Raw genomic sequence first — 12,993 nt, forward strand, 5'->3', positions numbered from 1 at the left:
CTGCGCTCCTCCAATTCTGGCCTCTTGCTCATCCCCTGATTATAATTGATCCACCATCGGTGACCGTGCCTTCTTTGCCTGGGCCCCAAGCTCTGGAACTCCCTCCCGAAACCTCTCCGCCTCTCCTCCTTTAAGACGCTCCTTAAAACCTACCTCTTTGACGCAGCTTTTGGTCACCTGCCCTAATATCTGCTGATGTGGCTCAGTGTCGAATTTCTGTCTGATTTAGGCTCCTGCGAAGCACCTTGGGACGTTTTATGACATTAAACGCGCCATGTAAATATAAAACCATAATGGACCAATCACTGCTGTTGTATATAACCCTAATGGACCAATCACTGACATTGTATATAACCCGAATAGAGCAATCACTGCCGTTGTATATAACCCTAATGGACCAATCACTGCCATTGTATATAACCCTAATGGAACAATCACTGCCGTTGTATATAACCCTAATGGACCAATCACTGCCATTGTATATAATCCTAATGGACCAATCACTGCCGTTGTATATAACCCTAATGGACCAATCACTGCCGTTGTATATAACCCTAATGGACCAATCACTGCCGTTGTATATAACCCTAATGGACCAATCACTGCCGTTGTATATAACCCTAATGGACCAATCACTGCCATTGTATTTAACCCTAATGGACCAATCATTGCCATTGTATATAACCCTAATGGACCAATCACTGCCGTTGTATATAACCCTAATGGACCAATCACTGCCATTGTATTTAACCCTAATGGACCAATCATTGCCGTTGTATATAACCCTAATGGACCAATCACTGCCATTGTATTTAACCCTAATGGACCAATCATTGCCATTGTATATAACCCTAATGGACCAATCACTGCCATTGTATATAATCCTAATGGACCAATCACTGCCGTTGTATATAACCCTAATGGACCAATCACTGCCGTTGTATATAACCCTAATGGACCAATCACTGCCGTTGTATATAACCCTAATGGACCAATCACTGCTGTTGTATATAACCCTAATGGACCAATCACTGCCGTTGTATATAATCCTAATGGACCAATCACTGCCGTTGTATATAATCCTAATGGACCAATCACTACCGTTGTATATAACCCTAATGCACCAAACACTACCGTTGTATATAACCCTGATGCACCAATCACTGCCGTTGTATATAACCCTGATGCACCAATCACTGCCGTTGTATATAATCCTAATGGACCAATCACTGCCGTTGTATAATTAATATATTTATGCTTGGGGTCACCTGACACCAGAGGGCGCCACTGTCGGATGTCATGCAGGCAATACAGGAATCGGATCTTGACAATTTTTCTCTTGAAGGCATTAATTCCTTTCTGAGGTTCAGAACCACAGATGTCGGTCTGCATTTCGTGTCTTACCCAAGTGCCAATTATTCATGTGGTGGCTTTGACAGTGAGGGATAGCAGTATATTCCATCAAACCCAATGATAGTCTAAGCTGATAATCACATTGGACCAGGAACCTTGTCGGCTTTCCCCTTCTCAATCCACAGCACCGAGGACAGTTGTAGCAATCCTGAGATCAGCTAACTCAGTGGGGTAGCACCCTCACCTGTGAATCAGAAGTTTGTGGGTTCAAGTCGCACTCTAGAAACATAGACATAGAAAATAGTTGCAGGAGTAGGCCATTCGGCCCTTCTAGCCTGCACCGCCATTCAATGAGTTCATGGCTGAACATTCAACTTCAGTACCCCATTCCTGCTTTCTCGCCATACCCCTTGATCCCCCTAGTAGTAAGGATTCCATCGAACTCCTTTTTGAATATATTTAGTGAATTGGCCTCAACAACTTTCTGTGGTAGAGAATTCCACAGGTTCACCACTCTCTGGGTGAAGAAATTCCTCCGCATCTCGGTCCTAAATGGCTTACCCCTTATCCTTAGACTGTGACCCCTGGTTCTGGACTTCCCCAACATTGGGAACATTCTTCCTGCATCTAACCTGTCTAACCCCGTCAGAATTTTAAATGTTTCTATGAGGTCCCCTCTCATTCTTCTGAACTCCAGTGAATACAAGCCCAGTTGATCCAGTCTTTCTTGATAGGTCAGTCCCGCCATCCCGGGAATCAGTCTGGTGAACCTTCGCTGCACTCCCTCAATAGCAAGAATGTCCTTCCTCAGGTTAGGAGACCAAAATGTACACAATACTCCAGGTGTGGTCTCACCAAGGACCTGTACAACTGTAGCAACACCTCCCTGCCCCTGTACTCAAATCCCCTTGCTATGAAGGCCAACATGCCATTTGCTTTCTTAACCGCCTGCTGTACCTGCATGCCAACCTTCAATGATTGATGTACCATGACACCCAGGTCTCTTTGCACCTCCCCTTTTCCTAATCTGTCACCATTCAGATAATAGTCTGTCTCTCTGTTTTTACCACCAAAGTGGATAACCTCACATTTATCCACATTATACTTCATCTGCCATGCATTTGCCCACTCACCTAACCTATCCAAGTCGCTCTGCAGCCTCACAGCATCCTCCTCGCAGCTCACACTGCCACCCAACTTAGTGTCATCCGCAAATTTGGAGATACTACATTTAATCCCCTCATCTAAATCATTAATGTACAGTGTAAACAGCTGGGGCCCCAGCACAGAACCTTGCGGTACCCCACTAGTCACTGCCTGCCATTCTGAAAAGTACCCATTTACTCCTACTCTTTGCTTCCTGTCTGACAACCAGTTCTCAATCCATGTCAGCACACTAACCCCAATCCCATGTGCTCTAACTTTGCACATCAATCTCTTGTGTGGGACCTTGTCGAACGCCTTCTGAAAGTCCAAATATACCACATCAACTGGTTCTCCCTTATCCACTCTACTGGAAACATCCTCAAAAAATTCCAGAAGATTTGTCAAGCATGATTTCCCTTTCACAAATCCATGCTGACTTGGACCTATCATGTCACCTCTTTCCAAATGCACTGCTATGACATCCTTAATAATTGATTCCATCATTTTACCCACTACCGATGTCAGGCTGACCGGTCTATAATTCCCTGTTTTCTCTCTCCCTCCTTTTTTAAAAAGTGGGGTTACATTGGCTACCCTCCACTCCATAGGAACTGATCCAGAGTCAATGGAATGTTGGAAAATGACTGTCAACGCATCCACTATTTCCAAGGCCACCTCCTTAAGTACTCTGGGATGCAGTCCATCAGGCCCTGGGGATTTATCGGCCTTCAATCCCATCAATTTCCCCAACACAATTTTTGGCTAATAAGGATTTCCCTCAGTTCCTCCTCCTTACTAGACCCCTCGACCCCTTTTATAACCGGAAGGTTGTTCGTGTCCTCCTTCGTGAATACCGAACCAAAGTACTTGTTCAATTGGTCCGCCATTTCTTTGTTCCCCGTTATGACTTCCCCTGATTCTGACTGCAGGGGACCTACGTTTGTCTTTACTAACCTTTTTCTCTTTACATATCTATAGAAACTTTTGCAATCCGTCTTAATGTTCCCTGCAAGCTTCTTCTCATACTCCATTTTCCCTGCCCTAATCAAACCCTTTGTCCTCCTCTGCTGAGTTCTAAATTTCTCCCAGTCCCCAGGTTCGCTGCTATTTCTGGCCAATTTGTATGCCACTTCCTTGGCTTTAATACTATCCCTAATTTCCCTTGATAGCCACGGTTGAGCCACCTTCCCTTTTTTATTTTTATGCCAGACAGGAATGTACAATTGTTGTAGTTCATCCATGCGGTCTCTAAATGTCTGCCATTGCCCATCCACAGTCAACCCCTTAAGTATCATTCGCCAATCCATCCCAGCCAATTCACGCCTCATACCTTCTAAGTTAGCCGCCTTTAAGTTCTGGACCATGGTCTCTGAATTAACTGTTTCATTCTCCATTCTAATGCAGAATTCCACCATATTATGGTCACTCTTCCCCAAGGGGCCTCGCACAACGAGATTGCTAATTAATCCTCTCTCATTACACAACACCCAGTCTAAGATGGCCTCCCCCCTAGTTGGTTCCTCGACATATTGGTCTAAAAAACCATCCCTTATGCACTCCAGAAAATCCTCCTCCACCGTATTGCTTCCAGTTTGGTTAGCCCAATCTATGTGCATATTAAAGTCACCCATTATAACTGCTGCACCTTTATTGCACGCACCCCTAATTTCATGTTTGATGCCCTCCCCAACATCACTACTACTGTTTGGAGGTCTGTACACAACTCCCACTAACGTTTTTTGCCCTTTGGTGTTCTGCAGCTCTACCCATATAGATTCCACATCATCCAAGCTAATGTCCTTCCTAACTATTGCCTTAATCTCCTCCTTAACCAGCAATGCTACCCCACCTCCTTTTCCTTTTATTCTATCCTTCCTGAATGTTGAATACCCCTGGATGTTGAGTTCCCAGCCCTGATCATCCTGGAGCCACGTTTCCGTAATCCCAATCACATCATATTTGTTAACATCTATTTGCACAGTTAATTCATCCACCTTATTGCGGATACTCCTTGCATTAAGACACAAAGCCTTTAGGCTTGTTTTTTTAACACCCTCTGTCCTTTTAGAATTTTGCTGTACAATGGCCCTTTTTGTTCTTTGCCTTGGGTTTCTCTGCCCTCCACTTTTCCTCATCTCCTTTCTGTCTTTTGTTTTTGCCTCCTTTTTGTTTCCCTCTATCTCCCTGCATTGGTTCCCATCCCCCTGCCATATTAGTTTAACTCCTCCCCAACAGCACTAGCAAACACTCCCCCGAGGACATTGGTTCCGGTCCTGCCCAGGTGCAGACCGTCCGGATTGTACTGGTCCCACCTCCCCCAGAACCGGTTCCAATGCCCCAGGAATTTGAATCCCTCCTTGCTGCACCATTGCTCAAGCCACGTATTCATCTGAGCTATCCTGCGATTCCTACTCTGACTAGCACGTGGCACTGGTAGCAATCCCGAGATTACTACTTTTGAAGTCCTACTTTTTAATTTGGCTCCTAGCTCCTTAAATTAATTTCGTAGGAACTCATCCCTTTTTTTACCTATGTCGTTGGTACCAATGTGCACCATGACAACTGGCTGTTCTCCCTCCCTTTTTAGAATGTCCTGCACCCGCTCCGAGACATCCTTGACCCTTGCACCAGGGAGGCAACATACCATCCTGGAGTCTCGGTTGCGGCCGCAGAAACGCCTATCTAATTCCCTTACAATTGAATCCCCTATCACTATCGCTCTCCCACTCTTTTTCCTGCCCTCCTGTGCAACAGAGCCAGCCACGGTGCCATGAACTTGGCTGCTGCTGCCCTCCCCTGATGAGTCATCCCCCTCAACAGCACTCAAAGCAGTGTATCTGTTTTGCAGTGGGATGACCACAGGGGACCCCTGCACTACCTTCCTTGCACTACTCTTCCTGCTGGTCTTCCATTCCCTCGCTGGCTGTGGACCCTTCTCCTGCGGTAAGACCAACTCGCTACACGTGATACTCACATCATTCTCAGCATCGTGGATGCTCCAGAGTGAATCCACCTTCAGCTCCAACTCCGCAACGCGGACCGTCAGTAGCCGGAGGTGGACACACTTCCCGCACATGTAGTCGTCAGGGACACTGGTATTGTCCCCGTGTTCCCACATGGTACAGGAGGAGCATATCACGTGACCGAGCTGTCCTGCCATGACTTAACCCTTAGATACACTTAAATTGCTGACAACAATGTTAAAAGTTACTGATTAATAAAGAAAAAGAAAAACTACTCACCAATCAGCAGCCAATCACTTACCACTTTGGCTGTGACGTCACCTTTTGATTTCTTTCTACTTCTTTTTTGACTTCTCTCAGCTGGAGCTGCACAAGTCACGCCTCTCTCGACGCTCCCCGGACTGCTGAGCCTTTTATAGGCCGCTGTCTCTCTCGACTCCCGCTTCTCTCGATTCTCCCCGGACTGCTGAGCCTTTTATAGGCCGCTGCCTCTCCCGACTCCCGCCTCTCTCGACGCTCCCCGGACTGCTGAGCCTTTTATAGGCCGCTGCCTCTCTCGACTCCCGCTTCTCTCGACGCTCCCCGGACTGCTGAGCCTTTTATAGGCCGCTGCCTCTCTCGACTCCCGCCTCTCTCGACGCTCCCCGGACGGCTGAGCCTTTTATAGGCCGCTGCCTCTCTCGACTCCCGCCTCTCTCGACGCTCCCCGGACTCGAGACTTGAGCACAAATATCTAGGCCGACACTCCAGTGCAGTTTGATGTTCTCGAGCCAATTCCGACCAAACATCATTGGACCATTACCTGGGACGACCCATAATAGTAGATCTTAGATCACGCTATCATACGGCACCTTGACTACTGCATTGCCAATCACAGGTATGAGTTCCTTCATATAAGTACGCAACTTGGCCTTGACTGGACTCAGCTTAGGCTTCACAGCCTCAGTGTCCCACAGCTTTCAAATGGCACTTGGCTCGTGATCGACTGACTCAGACCCGTGTCCAGCTCCATTGATACAGGCACGCCATTCAGCTTCACATTAACAGTTATCGTCTGGTGCTTAGACAAGAACGAATACAAACTATACACTTCCTACTCAGGTTGTGTATCTGGGCCAGCACTGGACTGGTCATCATCGATATGATCAGCAGCAGCACGCTTGCTCAGTTGTGGGCACATTTTCTGGAGATGTCCCACTTTCGAACAGCCATTAAGGGAGTATTGTTTAAGCCGATACTGATGAGGCCGATGATTGCCCCCACAATGCCAACAGGTGAACTCAGCTTCATGCCAGTTGTCGGGCTCTGAGCAGCTACAGGTTTCACGTTAACAGTTGACTTGGCCCTGCCATGAGCAGCTTTTCCAGAAGACGACACGATCCTGTTTACAGTACCTGACAAGCCTGCTGTGGAGCTCCGACCTTTGCATATCTGCCTCAAGTTCTCATCAGTCGTTATGTATGCCTGGGTAATCGCGATGGCCTTTTCCAAGTCCAGCTTCTCTTCGGCCAGTAACTTCCGAAGAATCACATCATGGTTGATGCCTATCACAAAAATGTCTCTCAACATATCTTCCACCATGTTCCCAAACTTAGACGGCTCAGCAAGGCGTCGTAGGTCGATGATGAATCCTGACACGGCCTGGCCCTCAGCATGGACATGCGTGTAGAAGCGATAGCGTGAGATGATGATCTCTTCCTTTGGCTTTAGATGGTCACGCACCAAATCACACAATTCCTTGTAAGACTTGGCAATTGGATGTAAAGGCGAGAGAAGGTTCATGATGCCGTAAAGCTGACCACAGACAGTGAGGAGAACCGCCCTGCGACAGACTGCATCAGCCTCCTCCTCCATTTTGTTGGCAACAAAATATTAATCCAGGCGGACGACAAAACCCGCCCGATGCTCGCCATCCACGAATTGGTGCAGAATTCCAATCGTGCCCATTGTAAATAGGGAAGTTCTTGGTTTACCTCGCCACCAATGAAATAACACAAGAATCCTGTTATAAACTGCCTCGGGTGTGTACCCGATCTCTCTTATTCCCACTTCAGATACGGACAAGATCCGATTCCTGTATTTCCTGCATGACATCCGACAGTGGCGCCCTCTGGTGTCAGGTGACCCCAAGCATAAATATATTACAACATCCCCCTTTCAAGATCTTCGTATCAGTCACTTTACAATACAAGACGTTCTGGGACTTTCCGCTCATGGGTGTTGTAATATATTCAGGCTTGGGGTCACCTGACACCAGAGGGCGCCACTGTCTGATATCATGCAGGCAATACAGGAAGTCGGATCTTCGTATCTGAAGTGGGAATAAAAGAGATCGGGTACACACTCGAGGCAGTTTATAATAACAGGACTCTTGTGTTATTTCAGTATATAACCTTAATGAACCGATCCCTGCCATTGATCCATTAGGGTTATATACAATCACTGCCGTTGTATATAACCCTAATGGACCAATCACTGCCATTGTATATAACCCTAATGGACCAATCACTGCCGTTGTATATAACCCTAATGGACCAATCACTGCCGTTGTATATAACCCTAATGGACCAATCACTGCCATTGTATTTAACCCTAATGGACCAATCATTGCCATTGTATATAACCCTAATGGACCAATCACTGCCGTTGTATATAACCCTAATGGACCAATCACTGCCATTGTATTTAACCCTAATGGACCAATCATTGCCATTGTATATAACCCTAATGGACCAATCACTGCCGTTGTATATAACCCTAATGGACCAATCACTGCCATTGTATTTAACCCTAATGGACCAATCATTGCCGTTGTATATAACCCTAATGGACCAATCACTGCCATTGTATTTAACCCTAATGGACCAATCATTGCCATTGTATATAACCCTAATGGACCAATCACTGCCATTGTATATAACCCTAATGCACCAATCACTGCCATTGTATATAACCCTAATGGACCAATGCCATTGTGTGTTTTTGTGCCGGTTGCTAGGAGTTGAGGAGCATGACTGCGAAGGTCGGGTGATCACAGCGGAGTTCAGCAAGTACTTCCTGGTCACTGTGTACGTGCCGAACGCGGGCCGTGGCCTGGTGCGCCTGGATTACCGCAAGACGTGGGATGTGGATTTCCGGGCCTACCTGAAGGGGCTAGAGAGCAAGAAGCCGCTGATACTGTGCGGCGATCTCAACGTCGCTCACCGGGAGATCGACCTCAAGAACTTCAAAAGCAACAAGAAGTCGGCAGGTTTCACACCGGAGGAGAGGCAGGGCTTTAGCACGCTGCTGGACGAGGGCTTCACTGACAGCTACCGCCACCTGTACCCCGACACCCCCCATGCCTACACCTTCTGGACCTACATGGCCAACTGCCGGGCCAAGAACGTGGGCTGGAGGCTGGACTACTTTGTGTTGTCCAACACTCTGCTCCCGAGCCTGTGCGACAGCAAGATTCGCTCCAAGGCCATGGGCTCCGACCACTGCCCCATCACCTTGTTCCTGGCCATCTGAAGCTGCCCCGTCCCTTCTGGCCGCTCCCCATTCACTCCAAGGGAAGCGATGGCCAAGGGACAAGGCCTGCATTCTTTCCATCCCCCGCTCTCATTGTCCTGCAGCTCAGGTTGGCTCGGCTCAGGTCAGCAGCTGCCCTTTGACCTGTGTGTTGGGGGCGCGGGTTGAGATGGACCCCCAACTTCCCCCCCGCCGTGCCCGTGGGCGATCAGCGCTGAAGTCTGCGTCTCCGAGAGGGGAGAGCGAGGCTGCAGTGCATTGTGGGACCGTGCCTCTTAGCTCATGGTGGGCCGTATATAAACCCATAATTCATTTCAGGGGACATGTGTCCTGTCGGCGCTTGGGGGAGGGGTGGGGGGAGATTTGGGTTCCCTGGGTCTGGGGTTACTCGGGCGGCTGTGAAATGCAGTAACGTCGGGATGACTGAATGTAAATGTTGCGATGTTGGAAGTGCATCGTGGTGGGCTGGGATATCAAGGTGAAACTTAATAAAGCCAGTGACATTAGCTTCCATCTGTCTCCATCTTTCTGTCTGTGTGGAGTGATATCAACCAACTGCAGCCTTCAATACTGATAGACCATACTCTTAGCTGTGGATAAAACTACGGGCATCGAGTTGATAAGCCAAAGTGTCAGCTGTGGCCCAGTGGGCAGCACCCTCGCCCCGTGAGTCAAAAGGTTGTGGGTTCAAGTCCCACTCCAGGGACTTGAGCAGATAAATCTAAGCTGACACCCCTAGTGCAGTAGTGAGGGAGCACCGTACTGAGGGAGTGCCGTACTGTCGGAGGGGCAGTACTGAGGGAGTGCCGCACTGTCGGAGGGGCAGTACTGAGGGAGTGCCGCACTGTCGGAGGGGCAGTACTGAGGGAGTGCCGCACTGTCGGAGGGGCAGTACTGAGGGAGCGCCGCACTGTCGGAGGGGCAGTACTGAGGGAGCACCGCACTGTCGGAGAGGCAGTACTGAGGGAGCACCGCACTGTCGGAGGGGCAATACTGAGGGAGCACCGCACTGTCGGAGGGGCAGTACTGAGGGAGCGCCGCACTGTCTGAGGAGCAGAACTGAGGGAGTGCTGCACTGTCGGAGGTGCCCTCTTTCAGATGAGACATTAAAACCGAGGCCCCATTTGCTCTCTCGGGTGGATATAAAGATCCCACGGCACTATTTCGAAGAAGAGCTGGTGCCCTGGCCAATAATTATCCCTCAACCAATATCACTAAAACAGATTATCTGGTCATCATCACATTGCTGTATGTGGGAGCTTGCAAATTGGCTGCCGCATTTCCCACATTACAACAGTACCTGATCTCCAAAAGTACTTCATTGGCTGTAAAGCACTTTGGGACATCTGGTGGTCATGAAAGGTGCTATATGAATGCAAGTCTTTAAAAAAGGAGGGAGAGAGAAAACGGGTAATTATAGACCGGTTAGCCTGACATCAGTAGTGGGGAAAATGTTGGAATCAATTATTAAAGATGTAATAGCAGCGCATTTGAAAAGCAGTGACAGGATTGGTCCAAGTCAGCATGGATTTATGAAAGGGAAATCATGCTTGACAAATCTAGAATTTTTTGAGGATGTAACTAGTAGAGTGGACAAGGGAGAACCAGTGGATGTGGTGTATTTGGACTTTCAAAAGGCTTTTGACAAGGTCCCACACAAGAGATTGGTGTGCAAAATTAAAGCACATGGTATTGGGGGTAATATACTGATGTGGATAGAGAACTGGTTGGCAGACAGGAAGCAGAGAGTCGGGATAAACGGGTCCTTTTCAGAATGTCAGGCAGTGACTAGTGGGGTGCCGCAGGGCTCAGTGCTGGGACCCCAGCTATTTACAATATACATTAATGATTTAGGTGAAGGAATTGAGTGTAATATCTCCAAGTTTGCAGATGACACTAAGCTGGGTGGCAGTGTGAGCTGTGAGGAGGATGCTAAGAGGCTGCAGGGTGACTTGGACAGGTTAGGTGAGTGGGCAAATGCATGGCAGATGCAGTATAATGTGGATAAATGTGAGGTTATCCACTTTGGGGGCAAAAACACGAAGGCAGAATATTATCTGAATGGTGGCAGATTAGGAAAAGGGGAGGTGCAACGAGACCTGGATGTCATGGTACATCAGTCATTGAAAGTGGGCATACAGGTACAGCAGGTGGTGAAGAAGGCAAATGGTATGTTGGCCTTCATAGCGAGGGGATTTGAGTATAGGAGCAGGGAGGTCTTACTGCAGTTGTACAGGGCCTTGGTGAGACCTCACCTGGAATATTGTGTTCAGTTTTGGTCTCCTAGTCTGAGGAAGGACATTCTTGCTTTTGAGGGAGTACAGCGAAGGTTCACCAGACTGATTCCCGGGATGGCTGGACTGACATGAGGAGAGACTGGAGAGATCCTGGGCCTTTATACACCGGAGTTTAGAAGGATGAGAGGAGATCTCATAGAAACATATAAAATTCTGACGGGTTTAGACAGGTTAGATGCAGGAAGAATGTTCCCGATGTTGGGGAAGTCCAGAACCAGGGGTCACTGTCTAAGGATAAGGGGTAAGCCATTTAGAACTGAGGAGAAACTTCTTCACTCAGAGAGTGGTGAACCTGTGGAGAGTTGTTGATGCCAGTTCATTGGATATATTCAAGAGGGAGTTAGTTATGGCCCTTAAGGCTAAGGGGATCAAGGGGTATGGAGAGAAAGCAGGAAAGGGGTACTGAGGGAATGATCAGCCATGATCTAATGGAATGGTGGTGCAGGCTCGAAGGGCCGACTCCTGCACCTATTTTCTATGTTGCTATGTTGCTCGCTCCGAAAGTGTTTCACAGCTAATAACTGGCTTGTGCAGTATCCGCGGTGCAGACAGACGGGCAGCTGTTTGGGGCACAGCACGATCCCGCCGTGAGCTCAATCTGTTTCTCTGCTTGGTGTTGGTTGAGAGAGGAATCTTGGCCTCAGGGCGCCGGGGAGAACTCACCCACTCTTCCAATTGTGTGTGGGATCTTTCTAACATCCACCTGAGCCAGAGGATACGCCACACCTGCCTCTACCCAATAACCAGAGTGGCTGGGCGACTGCACTCCCTCCCACTACCCACGGACAATACCCCACCCCTCCATCTCCTCCCTCACACCGCCCACGGACAACATCCTCCCACCTCAACCCCACTACCCCGGACAAAAATACCCCACCCCTCCATCTCCCCAACCCCACTACCCACAGACAATACCCCCCCCCCCCCCAACCTTTCACCATAAATTTGGCAGAAACCCTGTAGAAACAGATATTTCTGCCGCTCTCTCACGGAGTGATCCCTGGATCCACTACCCTGTCCCACGGGGAGAGATCTCGGTATTCCCTGTCTCACAGGGAGAGATCCCGGTATTCCCTGTCCCACGGGGGAGATCCCGGTATTCCCTGTCCCACGGGGAGAGATCCTGGTATTCCCTACTCCACGGGGAGAGATCCCGGGATCCCCTGCCCCACGGGGAGAGATTCCAGTATTCCCTGTCCCACGGGGAGAGATCCCGGTATTCCCTGCCCCATCACTGGGAGTGATTCTCTCACTGCCCGATTCCCAGCCTCGAGTCCCTCCCGACCCTGTCAACTCGATTCCTTGCAGGATGGAAGGAAACTCCAGTGATCCTCACAAGAAGGATCCAAAACTAAGATCTGAAATTGTTTCCATTTTTTGTGAAATCTGTGGAATTTTTTTATCAACATTTGAAATAGAACACATGATACAACGAGCGTGCAGTTAACATGAGCCACCAGTCTGAGGCAGCACAGGCATGATGCATCATCATCATCACAGGCGCTCCCTCGAACCAGGAAGACTTGCTTCCACACAAGTTCCCAGGTGTTTCAATGAAGGACCCGATGTTCCAGATCCTGAACTACATCCTGAAGGGTGGGAGATGCCTGTGGGTGGATTGTTTAACGTGGGGTGACCGTTGTACACCAGCCACCACACGGGGCTTGACAGAGCGAGGTCTTGGTCCAGGGGCAAGGGTTAACCAGGACCACTGGAGACCA

The 12,993-nt window shown here is 48.7% G+C and overlaps 1 protein-coding gene across 1 annotated transcript in view; it reads left to right on the forward strand.

Annotated features, from left to right (window-relative positions):
• The window catches only part of apex1 (APEX nuclease (multifunctional DNA repair enzyme) 1), a 29,878-nt gene extending 20,392 nt beyond the window's left edge, over nucleotides 1-9,486 (forward strand). The window contains exon 4 of the mRNA XM_070872328.1: nucleotides 8,461-9,486. Within this exon, the coding sequence (XP_070728429.1) occupies nucleotides 8,461-8,975 (515 nt within the window). The 3' untranslated portion in view covers nucleotides 8,976-9,486. The remainder of the gene's footprint in view (nucleotides 1-8,460) is intronic.
• The last annotated feature ends 3,507 nt before the right edge of the window (nucleotides 9,487-12,993 follow it).

Source organism: Pristiophorus japonicus, unplaced genomic scaffold (genome assembly GCF_044704955.1).
Source record: "Pristiophorus japonicus isolate sPriJap1 unplaced genomic scaffold, sPriJap1.hap1 HAP1_SCAFFOLD_307, whole genome shotgun sequence".
Taxonomy (NCBI): Eukaryota; Metazoa; Chordata; class Chondrichthyes; family Pristiophoridae; genus Pristiophorus; species Pristiophorus japonicus.